Genomic DNA, 21,046 nt, shown 5'->3' with positions numbered 1-21,046 from the left:
AACAGTTTTGTTTTCTTTTACATAAAGGTTTTTTTTTTTTTTTTGCATATTATCTCCATGAAGTGAGTAATGACTAGTATTAGAGTATGTTAAAATGTGAGAAAACATCAGATTAGCTGCATTAAAAGTGTTATTTCATAGTTTTCACATGATCTAGCAGTAAATAAATGCTTCTTTGCTTCAAAAATTAAATCCGTGGTGTCAAACTGAGTGGACATTTTTTGAAGTTCATGAAAAATAGATTCATAACAAAATTTTCAATCGCATTTTTTTTTTTTTTTCATGCCTAAAGAGGAATAAAAACACTCAAGAAAATAAATTTTGATCAAGGTTCTAATAATTCGTGCATGAAAGGGTTAATTTACACGATCACTAAATTAAATATCAGAAAACCTTTTGTAAAAATGTAAAACACATAACGAAACCAAAACGATGTAGGAGACGCAACAAAAGACGTCAAGACGACAATGATGGAAAAGATACAACAAAACCTGAAAGACGTCAAAGATGCAAAAAAAAAAAAAAAAAAAAAAGTCAACAATCCAAACAAAATTTTCACTAAAAAAATACAAAATTCAGAGGGTAATATGATCGTAAATGGTGGAAAAATCCCTTAGCAAAGGTAACAAAGAAAAATCCACTTGGAAGTTGCCACAGAAATAGTTCTCGGTCTTTAAGGGTTAATATACGACAGATTCTTCAGATGTAGATTTTTCACCAACACTTTTCTCGTCTTACCTGAAAACCTAATAAAACATGCAATAAAAATAAAAACCTTCAGTACTAATATCAAATGACCACACACAGATTTGTACTTTCCAAACAGACTTTATTGAGTAATGTGAAAAGTTCCCCTACGTCTGAAAATAAAACCACAAACTATGGATCGTGTAAAAGCTTACAAATGTATTCGCCGACGTCGCTGATACACATCTGGACACACTACTCACCTCAGCCTGCTCACCTGGGCTCAGGCACTTCACAGTTTATGCAAAAATAGGTTCTTTTTCCTCGGTGGCTTTTCGGTATTTACAGATTTCAGCCGAATACTCGCGCTGGTGGATGGATCTGGTGTTCGGATGCGGCTCCGACATCACTACTTGATCTGATTTTTTACACGTTTTCTGCTTTCTAGTGCAGGATCACAGTCTAGTCCTGGGTCTCCACAGCCCACAATCAGGTCTGAAACGAACCGGGCTCGAGCCGGATCCTGTTGCCGTTACATGCGGTGGATGTGGTCGTGATCCATGAACTGCTTCAGGTTGTGCAGGTTATCCCACCACTTGAACAGGAAGGTGTCGGCGATGAGGCTGAACCAGGGCGTGATCTGCAGCTCCTGACGCTTCGCCTTCTCCAACATCTCCTTCAGCTCCTCTTTGCTCACGTAACAGTGGCTTTGGATCTCGTTTGGGTCTGGATGGAGTTCCACGTCCTGGAATTGAACACAGAAAAGGTTGGATTACATAGAACTTTATCGATCTTTTGGGCAGAACCCTCAGGAAATTGAGGTTCCAGTAGCAGCACAACACGGAAAGTATAAGAAATAGTACAAGAAAATAGTAAAAAATAACAATAACTGTAAAAACAGTAGTGAAAAAACAGGCAATTGCATGTTAAAAAGTACTAATGGAAATAATATCCAGGATGTTTGCTCTTTATCCAAATAAAAATTCCAGACTTTTTCAAAACTACTATTTTTTTCCCCCCAAGACCTTGACGTTACGTATTTTTATACTTGCGTGTAGGGATGTAACAATATGAAAATTTCATATCACATTCATCATTATTATCGCAGTATTGTTGAAATTGTGCTCAAAATGTTTAAAAAGTACTTAAACACACACTGAAATAATTTAACCAAGTTGTATTAAATAAAATAAATAAATAAATAAATAAAATAATTGGCTCAATGCACTTTCTGTTGCAGAAACATTCAAATATTAACCCTTATTGGTCTGAGCCTATTTTGTCCATTTTTCAATACTTTTGATTTTGCCTTTATATACTATATAAACAAATGTTTACTATAGCCATGTTTGTGTGTTTTTTTTTCAGCATAACTTCATCTATATCATCTGTCTATTATTTTTTTCACTTTAACCTACTATATCAACACAAAAAGGACAAAAAACACAAAACAAATATATAAAATCTGATTTGAAAAATGTATATAATTTATTGCATAAATAACACAAAGATTCTTAACGAACCTTTTCAAAGACTTTAAAAGTGAACACTGGTTCCAAATATTAGGTATATCAAATCAAAATTGTAATAAATTAAAACTATACTCAAATATTTGACATAAAAGCAGATCTTTACATAGGCTGAAAACTGCGGTAATCAAACACGGTTATCATGATAATTAGAATTTAAACGGTAATACTAACCGACTGTACCTGTTCAGGGTTTCTGCAGGCCATTAAAAAGCATCAAAAGTCATTAAATAGATTTTGTGAAAATTAAGGCTTTAAATGGCATTAAAAAGCATTAAATTCGATGTCCAGATGCATTAAAAAATCAAATACACTTGATGGAGAAAAAGCATTGTTATTTGCGATTTATTCTGATTATATAAACATTTAATAATTTTGATCGCAAGTATAGTGTGATGATTGACAGGTGGACCCTTTAACTGACTATTGTTTAAAGCAGATACGCCGGATGCTTGGAATGGAATGTGAGCGTGCTCATGCTGTGGTGAAAGAGCGAAGGGAATATTAGCAAATGTCAGAAAAATGGGAAAATGCAAGTTTGAGCAGAAGTGATTGGAGGAGGAACTATTCAGAACCTGGTTAAAGCCTGCTGACAGTAAACCATCATAAAACTATATATAAAACTGTATGTGCAGTTGGACACGGGTATTAAATTTGTTTAAAGTGGCATTAAAAAGGGCATTAAATTAGATTTTCTGATGCCTGCAGAAACCCTGCTGTTGTGTGTAGTAGAAAAATTTATTTTAATAAGTGTATGAATGAATGAATGAATACATAATTCACAGTAAATTATATTTTACTGATACAATTTTTTTCCAAACATATGAAAATAAAAAAAGTGCATGAACATCAAACAAACAAGTTTCACTAGAATCATTCTAGTACCGACCGGTTAGTAAAATCATATCAAGTTTTTTAATATACTTTCCTCGTGTATTTCTTATCTTAGAAGATTATCAGGGTTCCTACAGGTTTCTACAAGTTAAATTTAAGACTTGTTGAGACTACTTGCAACAGAATTTAGTGTCTATTTCATGATCATACTAGCAGAAATTCATGACTTTAAGAATTTAGGGAACCCTGATTATGTGCCTTTGAGCATACTCTAAAATTTCGACTATGACATCAACTTTTGTCCATACTTTAATAAGACTTGCACACAAAATTCCAGACTTTTCAAGGTCTGGAAAACAGTGTTTAAAATTCCAAACTTCAAGACTTTCAAGACCTGCACAAGCACCCTGGATATATAATAAAGTAGTAATAATAAAAATTCTATAAAAATTATAGATTATATTAGCTCTTTATTCAGATAGAACAAGAAAATGCATGGGAGCCATTTTAGAAAGATGCGAAAATTCCAAATTGCATTTATAGACAAAGTCAGCATTTATTATATATACAATTTAACTATGTCTGAATCAAGGTTATTATCGTTAACGAAAACTAACGAAATGACGAAAACTAAAATTGAAAAAACATTTTCGTTAACTGAAATAAATAAAAACTGTAATTAAAAGAAAAAAAAATTATAACTAACTGAAACTGTATTGTGTGTTTACAAAACTAACTAAAACGGATAAAAATTATGGATAAAATTCCCTTCGTTTTCGTCTTTGTCAACATCAGATTGATACGAAAGTGATTTATTTCGCTCAAGCAATTTTAGCTAGTGTCACTTCTGGTCACTTGTGGTTTCCAGTCGTCTTCTGGTCCCCACTCTACCTGGAAACATGGAGACTAAAGTTGGGAGAAAGCAGCAGAGTCCTGTCTGGGATTTATTTGAATACGACGACAGAGAAGAAGAGAAAAGATACGACAAAACTAAAACTAAACTAAAACGAAGCATTTAGAAAAAACTGCAAACTAACAAAAACTAGCAAACCTGCTCTAAAAACGAATTAAAACTAACTGAATTAGAGAAAAAAAAAGTCAAAACTAAATAAAACTAAACTATAATGAAAAATCCAAAACTATTAGAACCTTGGTCTGAATGTGTGAATGTTATTATATATACAATAAGTACAGTCTAACATATGTTGAATGAAACCTGGTGTGAAATTAAATGCAGTAAATCTTATATTTTTTGGACAAAACCGTTGAAGATATGCAACTAAACTCAGATTACATTTTTTCCATCGTTTTCTCTGAGTTCTAGTCGTGTGCAAAAGTCTCAGGCCTCCACTAGTTTTGCTATTTTTACAAATACATACATATTTATTTCTCAGTCTCTGTATTCAGATACAGCAAGAAAATATATGTGCATACAAAAATCATGCATAAACGTCAGTGTTAAGAGAGAATGTGGTGAGAATAACAAAAGACAAGAAAAAGTGACAAAAAAAACAAAAAATGATACAAAAGCCAAAACGAAATGGGAGTAGATTGAAATGACATCAAGCAAAAATTACAAAAAAAGATGAAAATAACATAAAAAACTCCTTAAGACTGCAGAGAGGTTTGTGTTTGTTACCATTTGTATTGCTTGGTGTGTTTGTTAATCAGTAAAGATGTGTCGTCGCCTTGGTAACAGACATTATGCCAATTTGTGACCGATTCTGTAAATGTAGGCGCTGAGTCTATCAGAGAACGTTACCTTCTGCATGAACAGGATGTAGTCGATCTCGTGCTCCCCCCACACGCCGTCGGACTGGGCCTTGTAGTGGATTCTGGTCAGGTACGTCATTTCATCTGGCGTCACCTGTGGGAAAAAAAAAGAGAAAAGACCATGACTCGAACCCTTTTCTATCCATCAGATGTAAAAGACGTGGCTTTAACCCCCGCGGCGTCACGTACCTGGTCCATGGGGATCCCCAGTTCAGCCTGGAGCCTCCTCTGAGCCGCCCTCCTCACCCCGATGGCGTCGGCCTCCTCCAGCTCGCTGTCGGTGTGCAGAGGATGACTGCAGCATGTGTTGGTGAAGCAGCCTGGACGTGCATCGATAAAGGAAACGCTCAGATTAACCCTCCAACGGTATCATCTGGTTTTCTACATACTTTCTTAAATTCACCTTTTTATCTTTCTGAGACCCAGGAAAGTAAACATTTTGGCTCTTTTATATTAGATAATTGTCTTGATTGGAAACAGGATAATGCGACAGTTTTTACAGATATATTTTTTATCATTATTTTTGGTTTTTTATGCTGTGAAACTTGCTGTGAAACTATTGTCCTCTTCAGACGACTAAAATGCATTGCTGGGTCTCAAGAGGATAAGGTAGTCATAAATAACACAATACCCGGGTGTTTCATATCAAAATGTTTACAACATGGGTGTCAAACTCATTTTAGTTCACGGGCCAGATTCAGCCAAATTTGATCAGAAATGGGCCGAACCAGTAAAATAATAACATAATAATATATAAATAATTTCAACTCCAAACTTTTCTCTATGTTTTAGAGCGAAAAAAGTTAATTTACATTATGAAAAGGTTTACATCTACAAACTATCCTTTCGAAAGATGTGAATAACATGAACAAACTGAAAAAAATAAGGATAATTTTAACAATATTCTGCCTCAGTTTATCATTTACACATGTACATTAGAACTTACAGATAAACAGTAGATCTACAAACACACAAAACATTGAGTAACAGGCAGAATATTGTTAAAACTGTACTTACTTATCTTAAGACATTTCAGGTTATTCACTTTTTTTTGTAAAATTATACTTTGTTTTAGTGTAAATACATGAAAATATTTACATTTATAAAGAGAAACATTTGGAGTTGTTATTATTTATATGTTATTATGATAGTATTTTACTGGTCTGACCCACTTGAGATTGAATTGTTCTGATGTGGAACCTGAACTAAAAGGATTGTTAATATCTTAGTGTCATTTTTGTATTTCACAAATTCATCCCAAGAGCCGGACTGGACCCTTTGGCGGGCCGGATTTGGCCCCCAGGCCACATGTTTGACACCTGTGGTTTAAACAATCTAAGCGTTATGTAAATTCAGGCCCATTTATGTCCTAGAGCAATGAAGGCAGAGATAATTCAGCCCAAATGCTGAAAATCTGAAGTCAGACTTTTGGAAATGTTCAAATCTCTTATGAAAACACACCTTCACTTGTGTGGATGAAGTGTTGTGGTGTTTGAAATAGGTTTACCGAAGTCTTAGTTTCACAAAAATAGTAGAATAAACTGGATAAAATCTAATTTTTGTAATTTTCAGGGTTTCCGCGGGTGATTAAAAAGCATTAAAAATCATTAGATAGATTTTGCGAAAATTAAGGCCTTAAATTGCATTAAAAAGCATTAAATTCAATGTCCAGTTCCATATTTGATGGAAAAAAAGCATTGTTATTCACAATTTATTTTGATTATATAAACATTTAATAATTTTGATCGGAAGTATAGTGTGATGATTGACAGGCAGAACCCTTCAATTGGCTGTTGTTTTCAGCCGGTGCATGAAGTTACAACATCGGATGCTTGGAATGCAACTTGGACATGAACATTAAATTTGTTTAACCCTCTGGTATCTGGATGCGCCTTTTAGGCACACTTTGCACTTTGTGTTAAAAAACTTTACATTATTTTTCACAATTTAAATAAGGCTAGAATTCAACAGTTGTTCATTTTTGCATGATCTTTAAAATTCTGGCCACCAACTAAAATGTGCACATTGTAAACAAAAGAAAATTACAAGACTAGCATCTGTCTCCCAAGTGTGCCTAAAACGCACTATTTCTTCCATTTGATATGTATGATTAGGGCTGACCTTGATTTACAAAAATAAAATGAAATTAGAGCAGAAAAATAAATCAATATATAATATTTAATAGTTTGATTTATAAGTGTGCATTTTACGCACACTTGGTGACAGGTGCTAGTATTTTTGAACATTTGACCTAGCGCCAAAAATAATAATGCAAATTAACCAATGTTAGAGTTAATCACTGACATATGCCAGGATGAAAATATCAAATAATATGTGATCCACTTTATATGTAGTATATTGAAAAAAATTATTTTTTTGTGTTTTTTGCATCCACAAAAAATGGTTTGTTTACATCACAAACACGGTATTGAAAGGGTTAAAAAATTTGACAATTATTGAGTATTTGGTATTTTTATTTACGGCTCAAGTTGATGAAATAGAAAAAAGTGTAAAAGAATTAAAAACAAACTGTATGAAATTTTTTTTGACATTATTCCACAAGTGTGCCAAAAACGCACACTTGGTGCTTAGTAAGGGCCTTGCTGGACGGGATACCGGAGGGTTAAAGTGACATGAAAAAGGGCATTAAATTAGACTTGTTGGTAGCTGCAGAAAGCATATATGCTGTCTGTCATTCTACTCTGTTTTTGTCAAATGTAAGATAGATGAGGCTGAATAATGACTTCATATCCTCCTGACACCCAGGAAAGTCAATGTTTTGGCTTTTTTACATTAAATAATTGTCTTGATCGGAAACAGCATAATGCTTTTTTTTTTTTTAAGTAACGTTCTGGAACTCTTGTCTCCTACAGATGACTAAAATGCATGGCTGGGTCTCAAGAGAATAAAGTACTCGCGAATAACACCATACCCATGTAGGTTCACCAAAGTCTTAGCTTCACAAAAGTAGTGAAATACATGAACAAAATGTGTAAATAAGTATAGAAAACATGCCTGAAATGACATTTTATAATGTGCAAAAATGTTGTCTGTTGTTCCATTTTCACCAAATGTCTCAAATGTGGGATAAATGAGGCTGAATAATGACTTCATAGTACATTTAAAGCTTCATTAGACATGTAGGCTATGTGCAAATGAGAAAGGAGCATTATATTATATATATTTATATTTACTAAGTACACAATACTTACAATATTTACATACTGGGTAATCATTTCTTTTTTCTTCTTTTTTAATACAAGTTGTAAAACCATCCCTGTATAATATTTCTGTCCTGTCTCTGCCCATAACTCTACACACAAAACTAGAATGGGGCGGGCCTTAGTGATTCCACAAAGCCGATTGGTTAGTAAAAATTTAGAGCAAAGGGATTCAATGTTCAATGCTCCAGTTCAATGTTATGTTACACAAGTTGAGGGACAAAGGACTGATCTGATTCTGTACAATCAGAGTAAAAGATATGTGTGTATTGATCCATGATTGGCTATAACGCCAGCTGTCAATCACATGGGAGATCAATGGAATGTGTAACGGAAAGATGAGATTCTTAGTTCATGAAAGTATTTGAACCACTGGTGTAAAATGACAAAAAAAAAAAAAAGCAAAACCATCACGAAAACATGTCCTTAGAAGGTTTTTAAAACTATCATATCCCAGGTTTCGAAGATGAGACCTACAACCCCCCCCCCCCCCCCCCCCCCCCCCAGTTTACCCATGGTGCACCAGTGGCATGGATCTGTAAAGGTTTAAAGATGCAGAACTGACCTGGGAAGGTGATTTTAGCGTCGGATCTTTGTTGCAAGAGCAGCTTCTCCTCACTGTTGAAAATGAAAACGCTGAAAGCTCTGTGTAATAAACCTGGTGGAAGACAAAAGAAGAGAAGAAGAAAAAGATTAAGTTCAAAGAAGAAACAGGAAAAGAGAAGAGACAAGAGGAGAAGGATGATGTGGGGAATGGGCACCTTTGTCGATGTTAGAGTTGAGGTGGCAGTTTTTCTTGGTGTCGGCTCCGATCTTCTGGTCGTTTTCGTCGATCAGGATGCACATTTCAGCCAGAAGCTGCACCTGCTTCTCGTCCAGGTGGTCGGTGGTGATCTCAGGCATCCTGACTCTAATCTGTGGTGCTCTCACTTCACTGCAGAACATCAGAAGAAGGACAAAGAAAAAGAAGAAATGGTTATACCTTGAAAAACAATCTGTGTACACTTGAATATCTAACAGGTTCCTGGTCGACAGCTTATATTTCTTGTAAATTTGGGATTTTTCTTTACTTCATCTGCAGCATTAAACATATGCAAGTGTTTCAACATTTCAATGTGGGGAAGTTAATTTTTGACAACACAGACTAGTGCGAAAGTCTAATCCTACTGTGTGTAGTTGTCGTTGCAAAGAGCAGATAAAACCAATAAAATGTATATTTGATGTAATAAATTCCACATTTACATATAGACATATTAGATGCAACTAAACTCAGATGGAATACTTACACTTTATTCTGTAGAAACCGTTTTTTTTTAATACAATTTCTTGAATTTCTTGTATATTTCAGTTGTATCTTTAGATATAGACTGAGAAATGCACATCATAGTCCATTATAAACTTAACAAACACATATTTAATGCAATTAAACTCATATTTTCTGCACAAAACCGTTCAAGACATGTAAAATACAACTAAACTCAGACTACCTACTCAAACTTCGGTCTGTATAAAACTTTTTTTTTGTTTTGTTTTTGTTTTTAACACAGTTTCTTGTATTTCTTGTATATTCCAGTTGTATCTTAACATATAGACTGAGAAATGCACATCATAGTCCATTATAAACTTAACAAACACATATTTAATGCAATTAAACTCATATTTTCTGCACAAAACCGTTCAAAACATGTCAAATACAACTAAACTACTCACTAAACTACATACTCACACTTCGGTCTGTAGAAACTTTTTTTCCTTTAAACACCTTTTCTTGTATTTCTTGTATATTCCAGTTGTATCTTAACATATAGACTGAGAAATTTACATTAATATTCATTATAACTTTAGCAAACCTAACCTTAGACTTTTGCAGAGTGCAGTATAGCAAGGATTTTATGTTACTTAACCTTCAGAGACTTTCATCTTTTTTTTTAGGTGAAAACATATTTCTTTTTAAATGAAAGTCCCTTGCAAATTAAGTTACGAATAAAACTGAATGCAAAAAACTCATCGTCTCAGCTTTTTTTATTTATTTATTTTTAACACACAAAACAAGTTATGAGTAACATTGAACACTAAAAACTCATAGATTAGTCTCAGCTTTTTCTTTTCTTTTCTTTTTTTTTTTTAAACACACAAAAAAAAAATCTTAGGTGAAAACATTTTTTTTTTTTTTCATGAAAGTCCCTTGCAAATTAAGTTAATTAATTTTATTTGAATAAAACTTAATACAAAAAACTGATAGATTAGTCTGAGGAAGTTAAACATAATATGCAAGTTAAGGTTTCTTAGTCACTGCAGCTGCTTTTATTTTGTCTGAACAGTCAACAAGTCTGATACTGACGTTTTAAAGGTTTTTTGTTGCCATTTGGGGAAATCCTCCTCTAACACCAGATGCTGCAAGTACAGTTTGTCCTGAGTTTTATTCCCATTTAAATAAATGCAGATAACGGGTCCAACAGGCTGCTGCAGACCTCATCTATCCTTAGCACTGACACATAAATACCCACTTCCAGCTTAGTGTAAATAGGCTTAACCCTGGATCTGTGTTCTTACACAGTCCCTGCATCAACCCGCAGAGCCCGGCCTCACCTGGATGCGTCTCTGCGGCCGCTGATGAGATGAGTCCCCGTGGGTCTGCTCCAGCTCCTCCACGGTGCAGGACCAGGGACGTTTGGTTTGAGCACAGCCGCTCGCTGACAGGAAACCAGGCGTAGCACCGCCCCCCAGCCCCTCACCATGGCCTGACAGGGCCTGCCCAGAATAGAACACCAATCACGAGGACAGGAGAGGAGGATGTGCGGAAAACGTGGACCGGATCACAGGACCTGGACCAATCAGAATGAAGTGGTGAGTTACTGTTCTTATCTTTACCTCCGCCAAGGAGGTTATGTTTTTGCCAGGGTTTGTTTGTCTGTCTGTTTGTTTGTCTGTCCGTTAGTGTGCAACATAACTCAAAAAGTTATGGACAGATTTTGATGAAATTTTCAGGGTTTGTTGGAAATGGGATAAGGAAGAAATGATTAACTTTTGGGGGTGATCCAGAAGAAATCCTGGATTCTGGATCACTTTGAAATTTTTGTTAACATTGTGGTAAATGGGGCCAAAATTTTCGTTTCCCAATATCTCGCTTAATTATTGACCAAAACTCATGAAATTTAACTCAGGAATTGACAATGGGGTCCTCTATCACATTTCAAAGGCTGATCCGGATCTGATCCAGAAGGCGGATTTTATTAAAAAAAAAAAAAAATGTAGGATTTGTATCACCGATTATGTGGGGAATTTTTGCGCTTGGCGGAGGTCTGCGCTCTCCGAGTGCTTTTCTAGTTATGAATTATTATCTCCTCCAAGGAGGTTATGTTTTTGCCAGCGTTGGTCTGTCTGTCTGTGTGTAAGATAACTCAAAAAGTTATGGACGGATTTGGATGAAAATTTCAGGAAATGTTTATACTGGCACAAGGAACAAATGATTTTGGTGGTGATTGGGGGGGGGGGTGCAGGGGGGCACTGATCTGCCTTGGCGGAGGTCTGCGCTCTCTGAGTGCTTTCTAGTTAACCCTTTGATGCCTGAATTATGAGAACCTTAGTCAAGATTTTTTATTATTCCTCTTTAGGCATGAAAAAAGCGACTGTTTCATATATTTACATATATGGACAGTGACGCTGGTGGGAGAGGATGCCGGTGTTGTCTGTTTGCCGCTTCTCCTAACCAAAGCAAAAAATTTTAACCTTTTAACTTTTTAAAACTTTTTAAATGGGTTGTTTTATTCACCTAGTCTTTTATTCCTGATACAGTATTTTTATTTTTTATTTTTATTCTTTTATTTTTTATTGGACTGTCTTTTCTCTGTAGCACTTTGAGATTCTGTTGAATGAAAAGTGCTTTATAAATGCAATTTATTATTATTATTATTATTATTATTATTATTATTATTATTATTATTATTATGAGATTGATTTTTTTTTTTAAATGAACCAATTTTTTATGAAGTTACAAAAATGTCCACTCAGCTAATTTTTGAAGCAAAGAAACATGTATTTAAACACAATAACAGAAAGTGATAAACTGTGGGTAAACTATGAAATAAAAGCAGTTGTAATGCAGTTAACCTGATGTTTTCTCACATTTTATCATACTCTAATACTAGTTATTTCTCACTTCATGGAGATAACATGCAAAAAAAACAAAAAAAAACAAACTTTAAGAAAACTGTTAATTACAGTCTAATAACAATAGCAATAGATTTAGACTCAAACATGTTAGTGCAGATCAGGTTTATCAAGAACAGCAAAGTTACAGTAATGGTATGAATGTCAGTGTATTATGGGATGGTGCATAAGCGTCCACTGTGTCAGCTGATATGAAACTAAAACAACAAAACCCATGAATATGTAAGAGAACAGCTGGAGAAGAACTGTCCACTGTAGTGACCAGTATGTATGAAAGGGTTAATAAATGTATTGATAGAGTTCGTCCCTTTAACTCTTTTAAGATCTAGAACTACTTTTTGAGCATCTCTCAAATGAAATCTTCTCCATATTTAACATTTTTTTCTTCCATTCTTTGTTTATTTGGAGAAGCAGATCATACAAAACTTCTCTTTCGGGTATAATTCAATGTCCACACTTCAAATGTAAATGGAAAAAGTGAGTTGCTAATCCAAGTTTTTTAGTGGTATATAAAACAAATATGACAAGTGGGTGGGAGGAGAGGGCTTGCTCCGATTCTTCATCAAGAAGAAAAGACACATTAAAGTGTGTATGTTTACACTAACCTAAACAGAAATGTGTATCATGTAAATGTTTTCACAGTACCAATAAATTCAAATCACATCAATTACAGGTTTTACATAGTTTGCCCATTATGATTAAATAGTGAAAAAAGATTCCCCTTGACCCTTAAAATAAAATGTCAACTTTTCCAGAATGTAAATGTCCTGTATGATATTGATCCATTCGTCAGTTGTGAATATTTAGCCTTTCTTGAATGATTACTGAAATATTATTCTCTGCATTTTGTCGCTCAATTGAGTTATTTTCCTATTTTTAATTCGCTGATCATGTAAAAGTTCATAAAAGCTCAGAGTAAATTCAAAGGTTATTATATCAAAACAAAGAAAACTGAAGAAAAAGTGACTTTTGTACATTATGATTAGGTTTTAGTTCAGTTGGTTTTAGTCTAATCATAATTTACTTAATTTTTCTAATGATCTTACATATTATTGATTAAGTTTAAGCTCAGTTGTTTTGACTTTATCATAATTGATTTTGAATATCGTTGGGACAGATGCAATAATCTAGTGTAATATGCTGCTTTTATTGTCCCAATGTGGTTCACGGTAAGCGTTTTAGATAAGATAAGATATACTTTATTTATCCCCCAAGAGGGAAATTCAAATGTACAACAGCACAAGACAATAAGCATCAAATACAATAGAGAAAAAGATTTAAAACATTTGTTAAAGTAATAACTAAAAGTGCCAAAAAATAGCAATAATAATGATAAAGTTGCAAGTGTGCAGTTGGTGACTTTTCTAAGTGTGCAAGTGAGTGACATTGACAGATGCAAAAAGACTGCTTAGAGAAGGATGTAATTCAAGCCAAGCTGCTGTTGTGCAGGCTGATGGCAGTTGGAATAAAGGAGCGTCTGAAACGTTCAGTCCTGCACCTGGGTGGGATAATCTGCTGGCTGAATGAGGTGCCCATCAGCCACAACTTTTATGTACGTGTGTAATTGTACTGTCTGCACATTTTGTTCAGTACTTTGCCCAGGATAATATTCCTCTTGGGGACAATAAAGAGTATTTAATTTGATTTTGATTGCCTTTTTACGCAAAATATTTACTTCAGTTGACGGTGATGAGAGGATGACGGTGTTCCCATGTCATTCACTATAGAGGTTTGTAAAGTCAGAGGATTTGACACTTCCTAATGACATGCCTCGTGAGCTTGTATGAACTTGTAAAAAGAATCTGAAACTCAGGAACAAGTATGCTTTTTTTTTTTTTCTCAATTTTATTCAATTTGTGTAGTAAACGTAGCTTTGTATTATTGTTTGTGGTAATATTGTCCTTTGTCCATATCCTACAGAGACTGTTTACATTCATCCAATTAATTTGCTTAAATTATAATATTAACCCTTTCATGTATGAATTATGAGAACCTTAATCAAGATTTTTTTCATGAGTGTTTTTATTCATCTTTGGGCATGAAAAAAAAAAAACAATTTTATTATTATTTTTTTTTATATTAACCTATTTTTCATGGAGTTACAAAAATGTCCACTCAGCTGGACACCATACATTTCATTTTAGAAGCAAAGAAACATGCATTTACTGATATACAGGGGGAAAACTATGAAATAAAATCACTTTTAATGCTGCTAATTTGACGTTTTCTCACATTTTAACATACCTGCATGGAGATAATATGCAAAAAAAAAAACAACTTTTTTGTTTAAAAAAACAAAACTGCTAATTACAGTCTAATAACAATTTCCATTTGTTTTTTACACTCAAACATCTTAGTGCAGATCAGGTTTATCTAGAACAGCAGAGTTACAGTAATGGTATGAATTGCAGTGTATGGGATGATGCATAAGCGTTCCCTGTGTTGGCTGATATGGAACTAAAACAACAAAACCCATGAATATGTAAGAGAACAGCTTTGAACAGCTGTCCACTGGAGTGACCAGTATGCATGAAAGGGTTAAGATTAACAATATGCAGAAAAATAGAAATGTGCAATTACATACACCTGCTTTACACTAACTAATTAATTTGTAGGCTATTAATTGATACAAATGCATGGACCTGTAATGCAAAGGTTCCATAGTATATATAATAACACTGGGTTACAAAAAAATGTTTTTTGCAAGTTGTCTAGGTTTTTTCAACTGAATTAGGACCATTTTCCACTGCTAAATCCAAAAACGACATCTGTTTTTCTCAATCAGGTCAGGTTTTTTTGCTAATTTGATTTTGAAAAATTTGATCTTCTCTCAAAATTGATTATATTTTTGTGACTTTATCAGTTGATTTTTTTTGTATAGTTCTCACCCAAAATAGGTTTTAAGAGAAAAAAAAAAATCCTTTTCTAACAGGATTCCTGTTAGGTACAATGGTGTATTCACCGCAGACGTAGCAGAATATGTCAGGCTTATTTTTGCAAGATCTTCTAGTCGAAGCCATTTCATTCACCCGTAATATTAAAAAAAACATTAATCACAAATTGGCAAAAGTAAAATCTTCAGAACTCGTTTATTGCAAGAAATATGAGAGAATTTTGTATCATATGATGTGAAAATGCCCATAAATGTAAGCAAAAATGTTAAAAAGCCAATATGTAGCATAGTTCAGAAAGTTGACCTGATTGAGCAAAATTAATGTGATTTTTGGATTCAGCACACCAAAATTATCCTAAATAAGCTCAAAAAACTTAAACAATAAATTTGTAATTGACCAGCGTAATCAATGAGTGTAATCCTGTTCCATCCGGATCCAGTTCATGTTTTACTATGAACCCTGCCTGTCAACACGCCATCGGACCACCACTCCGTTCCGCTCCGCGCCACCCAAACCTCTGACAAGTACACAGAAGTACACACTGTCCGCTACACATACAGTCTACGGAGAAACCAACCAAAACTGTACTTACTTACAACCGAACTGTCCCGTCTCAGGTAGATACACCACTTCTTTCGACGTATTTGCGTTTATTTAGGGTGTTATTTTAAGAGCGGAACGCAGCATCCGAACGAGCTGGCCTGCGGTCCCTGCTTCTGACGTCAGCGCTTCTCATTGGCTGCTGTGGAGTGAGCGTACGCAACGTGCCTCGCCATTGGCTTATAAAGTGCAAACACAAGTCACGAGACACGGAAGTTGGTGCGCCATCAAAATATGTGATGTGTCAAATATAGGATAAAAATACAAATATTAAGCATTATCAAACAAGATTTTACTCGTATTAACCCCATATACCACTAAGAAAATTATATATTGATAGGTGTGCTTGTTTTTTTTAGTCGTAAGAACGTCCGTGCTGCCTTTTTAGCTGATGCTGCAGTGGAGGTGGTGGTGGTGGTGGTGGTGGTGGTGGAGGAAGCTAACCTGCGCTAATGTGGAGCTAATATCGTGTTTTGACCCGAGTGTTAGCCCGGTTTGAGGTTAATGAGGCAGGGTGAGTGTTTCCAGGCACCTTACATGTACGGTGTATTCATGTCGGTGAGGGGTCACAAGTTGGATACGTCTAGCTCAGTTTAATGTGGTTACATATTAGACGTATCTCGGGTCACTTCGTCTCAGTCTATCACTTTTAACTGCGTAATGCTAGCTATTCTATAATTAACACCTTGTAACGTAAGATAACCCGGTTCGGCACGATAAGGACAGCTCTCAATGTCGAGTCACAATGTGTCGATGTCCTCACATGTAAATAAACCTGAACGCCATTGAATAGCCGCTGGTTTCAGTGTGCTTGTTAGATCTGTCAGGCATTCATGGTTTATAATCCACAAAAAATGAAAAGCGGATTATCATTAAAGTCTTCGGAAATTCTTTACCTTTCCCCTTCAGTCTCCTTTCAGAAACAACAGGTTGTCTGTAATGTGAACTGGCGTTAATGTAACTCGAGGTTTTATCAGGTGTCGTGCCAAAAACTGATCGTATAGCCAAGGTTATATCAGACTACATTAGGTTTTACCTGAGTCAAATGTGAAAATATGGACGATTATGTCTGTGGTCAGAACAAATGTGGCCAAAGAAACATTAACAGGCTGTGGATGGAGCTTAATCAGACGTTATAAAACACTACAGTAATAGTACAGATTGTTTTATGTGTTTGGGGAAAGTAGGCTAGAATGAAATGAAGAAACAGATTGACTGTATGTGATACAATAGTGATCCATTTTCCATTTGACTGTATTATTTTACCTTTTACACCACATACAGATGAACTTAACGTGTAGGTTCTTAAAATATCTTTGAATATCAGTCCTTTTCTTAGTTATCCATCTGTTTCTTAGCACAATTTTATAATTTGGCATGTTTTCTACTATTGAATGCGGCATTAAATCTCTGAAATTGTGTAGTTTTCATTTAGTAGAGCAGCATTTTTAGGGGAAGACAAGGTTTTTTTTTTTATTAATTTATGGCATGGCTGTGTTAATTTACATAGATAAACTTAGAGCAGCATATGCAAGTGTTGTAGTGTTTGGAGAAATACTTGAGCTTTGAAAGTTAAAGGGGATGTATGAGGCTAAACTGCACTGAAGCTAATTAAAATTCTCAGAAGGTACACAATTAAAATACAAGGTTTTTAGTTGAATTAATCAGGATAGTTTGTAGCAGATGTATGTTGATGACTATGCCAGCTTGATGCTTGAATCACTGTCTTGTTTTTATACAATGACAATAAAATATTGAATTATACTGAGATATAACAGTGTTAAATCTTAATAACCTTAGTGATAGAATTCTCTCTTACAAACTGTTTTCACTTGTTGGTCTAAATTTTACTTCCCTTTTTCCTACAGGCAGGCGGTGTTAACCGAGCAGCTTAACCACCCAACCACAGCCTGGTCTGTGTTTACCTGCTTGTCAGATAAGAGGTGAACAGGGGGCAGGGCCACCCAGGAGGAAGGAGGGATGCCTGTAGAGGGCGGAAGCAGCAGCGGCTCTGCTTCGGCAGCTCGTCACCCCAAGCAGAAACGCAAAGCTCACAGTTTATCTATCCGGCGCACAAACAGCACAGAGGAGAGGCCACCGGGCATCCAAAGAGGAGACATGCTGGAGGGACAGGTGAGAAACATGCACTGAGGCTTATACATTTTCAATCATCTCTCTCTTTCTTAAACACACACAAAAAACATTGCTATAAGTGCATAGATTTGTCAGTATTTTCAATCAATTTATGCATCAGCTACAGAGTTCTTGAAAAGCCTGTTCCAGAAGTTGGTGTTAATTGTCATGTAGATGTCCCCCCGTCAAAGCATGAGGATGTTTTTGTCATGAGAGTACAGTACCAGCCGGTTGAGCAGCATTTCTTTTATTTTGAACCTAGTGTTGCAATATAGAAACTTCCACACCAGAGTATTTATGGACTAAGGTAGACCCTGAGGGAGAGAAAGAAAAGTTGTTGTCTTTTTAAGTACAGGATCTGAGCACTGGATTTGTAAGAAAGTCTTTGTTGTTCAAAGAGGTGTGTCAGAAGACACTCCAGAAGCATGCAGTACCGTCAAGCTAGTGATTAACAATGCTCAAGTCCGTCATTTAAATTGAAGCTGCAGTTAATTTATTTGTTGCAGAGAAAGATGCTTAAAAGCTTTTTAGTGATGAGGTATTTCCTGATGCAGATGCCACTTATAGAGCTTCTCTGTTTCTCAGTTTAAGCTGATGTTTGATCAAGAACATCCTGCTTGTTAACTGTTGTAATGGGTGTCGACTCAGATAAGCTGAACAAAGAGTGTGAGAGTGATGGTGAAGTGTTTGAGTTTGTGTCATCATATGTTATTGTCATGAAAATTAGTGGTTCCCAACCTTTTTTGGCCCTTGACCCCATTTTAATATCACAAATTTCTGGCGACCCCAGACATTCAAAACTGAGACTTTTTTTTTGCTAAATTTAATTAGTTTTTTTTTTTATCATCTAATAGTTTGCTATACTATGTTGCAAATAAACGATAATTTTAGACGGCTTTTAGGCTATGTAATGTTTGTTATTACGGACGGAGGCAGAAAAGCCAAGTTGCGATTACTGCACAAAATGAGAATTTTATTTTCCTTGGTCAGGATATGTACAGTCAGTCCAGCTTGGATTTACAAGACTGATAATTAATACTGAACAAACAATAACTCAAACTATGAATTATGAAAGAGCTGCAGCAACTGAAACTGACCACAATGAACATTTGAAAGATAAACAGTACCACAGTGCTTCAGTTTCAGCTTCAGAGTTTGTCATGTCTTTTATGTATTGGGATTGTCTCTCTCAACTCACCATATATTTTTTATTATTGCGTTTTTATTTTTTATTTTCATCAATTACTAAAAATTTCAGGCGACCCCATTTGAATTCCAGGTGACCTCGCGTGGGGTCCCGACCCCAAGGTTGAAAAACACCGCTGTAGGTTGTATGTTTGTAGGACACGCCAAGGTTTTTTGTCAGTGGACTCTTAAGTTAATGTACAGATACAGTCAATATTTAATGACATTCTGAATGTCATGCAAAATGCGTGTCCCTTTTTGTAACCCTGATTTTTCCTAATAGTCTCTCACAATAGTGTCACATTATGCACCACATTTTCAATTCAAAATAATGTGACCCTGGGCTTTTTCATTATTTTCCAGCTCCATTTTTGACCGTGAAAGTCCTCAGACATTTACTTTCTCTTCTTGACAACGTCCTTGAATTATCGTACACTACAACTAGAGCTCATCTTGCACTGGCCTGTTGTCTCATCAAGTTTTAATATGGGCTGCTTGTCCAGGTCTGATGAGTCTTTTCACTAGGCCTTTTTGTCCATTGCCAGACTCACTTGCTCTGTTTATGTACTAAAGCCCCCCCCCCCGCTGCATAAGTTGTGCATACAAGCACATTTTACAGTTTTACAGACAAATATAGACCACGCTAATTGCAATTTGTACTTAGTTTTCAATACTGTCATTATATTTATTGAGTACACGGCAGTGTTTAGCACAACTAAGCAGCTTTAAATGTAAGAGGCTGGTGTGTTGTTTGCTAATTAACCGTGTTTTTGCGATGTGTGTTGACATGTGGCGCTGACAGAATGGTCGAAGCAGTTACTGTCACAGTAACTGATTGCTGTTTCTGAATGCATGCCAGAAGAAAGAGTGACAGTCAAGTATTTGGTTTCCTTAGTCAGAGAAGTAGTCATCAGCTCTCAGGGCAACCTGTCAACTGCAGCCTTTTGAGTCCATTGTTTTCATTGCGGGATTTAGCCTCTCTTTGCACGGTAACCTGCTGTAAACCGGTGGCCGGCTGGTTATGGGTTACATTTAAAAGTTCACCATGGAGGTAAGTCAGTTGAAATGTGGTGTCTGACTGGTTGGACTGTGGCTTTGTTGGCAGTTAATACTGTTGGAGACTGATTAGATCAGGTAAACAAACAGATTTCAGCAGGATTACTTTCTGTTTATTAAAGTGGTGTGTATTTTATGAGTCACCCAAACTTCTCTTTGAGTAATAATAACATACACTTGACTACAGTTGCTAATTTATTACAGTAGGAACAATAAAGACATCACTTCTTATACAAAGGAGATGTTGATTCAGTTTTATGGTGCTTTTAGAAGCTGCAGTTAGTGGTTATACTGAGGAGTTTCTATTAAAGGAGGGATGCTTTGCTTTTTTAAATGGAATTATGCATTTTAAAACATTTCCCTGTGCTCTACATGAACTGTAAATGCTCTGCCTGGGTCTGAATTCTTCATTAATTCAACTCCACAGGTCCATCTTCAACCCTATTTCTGAGTAATGACCCCAGAAAGGTCATTTTGAGCGCTGGCCCTTTAAATGCAAATGAGACACTTTATACCCCACCCCCTCCAGGTTGTTGACCGTGCTTTCTGTCCCGTTCAGCCACTTGTGTTCATTAATACAACCAACAACTGAACATTTTAGGTAATCGGCTCGAAGTTTGTACATATTTTCAGTTTTTACTACAACTGCTGCTGCTGATAAACAATTATGTCGTGACATAACTAGTTATAAAACGTAGCAAATTATTAAGGAATTGAAACGGGTTGTAAAAATCAACTCGACTTTTGCCAAAATGAATATAAAGATAGCTTTGCAGCACCTGGAGGGTTCAAATTCAAACTTTGTGAACTATTAGGGTCCAAATACACAAATAAATGAACCAAAGACTAATAAAAGTGAGTTTAGCAAAATATGACCCCTTTAAGTTTCTCCTGTTCATGTGTCAGGATAACAAAATTTAGCACAACAGGAACATTAACTAAAGCTAATACAATTAGCATTAAA

General features: G+C 35.5%; 2 protein-coding genes across 6 annotated transcripts in view; one reads left to right on the top strand and one right to left on the bottom strand.

Annotated features, from left to right (window-relative positions):
* Positions 1 to 812: 812 nt before the first annotated feature.
* On the bottom strand, positions 813 to 15,832 carry idi1 (isopentenyl-diphosphate delta isomerase 1). Of its 2 annotated transcripts, XM_030123281.1 has the most exons (7): positions 15,701 to 15,832; positions 10,634 to 10,795; positions 8,806 to 8,978; positions 8,610 to 8,702; positions 5,013 to 5,143; positions 4,813 to 4,917; positions 813 to 1,432 (listed from the first exon to the last, which is right to left on the bottom strand). In XM_030123281.1, the coding sequence occupies exons 2-7, from the start codon at positions 10,780 to 10,782 to the stop codon at positions 1,220 to 1,222; spliced, it is 864 nt and encodes a 287-aa protein (XP_029979141.1). In that variant the 5' UTR covers positions 10,783 to 10,795; positions 15,701 to 15,832; the 3' UTR covers positions 813 to 1,219. The 2 variants fall into 2 exon arrangements, with proteins under 2 accessions (XP_029979141.1, XP_029979140.1); XM_030123280.1 differs by lacking the exon at positions 15,701 to 15,832 and having other exon boundaries at positions 10,634 to 10,805.
* The window catches only part of LOC115411237 (WD repeat-containing protein 37-like), a 39,308-nt gene continuing 29,028 nt past the window's right edge, over positions 10,767 to 21,046 (top strand). Inside the window, exons 1-3 of one of the 4 annotated variants that reach the window (XM_030123277.1) lie at positions 15,558 to 15,725; positions 16,068 to 16,222; positions 17,577 to 17,841. In XM_030123277.1, coding sequence (XP_029979137.1) covers positions 17,689 to 17,841 — 153 coding nt within the window. In that variant the 5' untranslated portion in view covers positions 15,558 to 15,725; positions 16,068 to 16,222; positions 17,577 to 17,688. Of the gene's footprint in view, positions 10,892 to 15,557; positions 15,726 to 16,067; positions 16,223 to 17,576; positions 17,842 to 21,046 lie in introns of those variants that run through there. The other 3 variants (XM_030123279.1, XM_030123278.1, XM_030123276.1) reach the window with 3 other exon arrangements.

This window comes from Sphaeramia orbicularis, chromosome 20 (assembly GCF_902148855.1).
Source record: "Sphaeramia orbicularis chromosome 20, fSphaOr1.1, whole genome shotgun sequence".
Lineage (NCBI taxonomy): Eukaryota > Metazoa > Chordata > Actinopteri > Kurtiformes > Apogonidae > Sphaeramia > Sphaeramia orbicularis.
The sequence above is the reverse complement of the archived record's forward strand: the minus strand, read 5'-3'. Positions and strand labels throughout refer to the sequence as shown.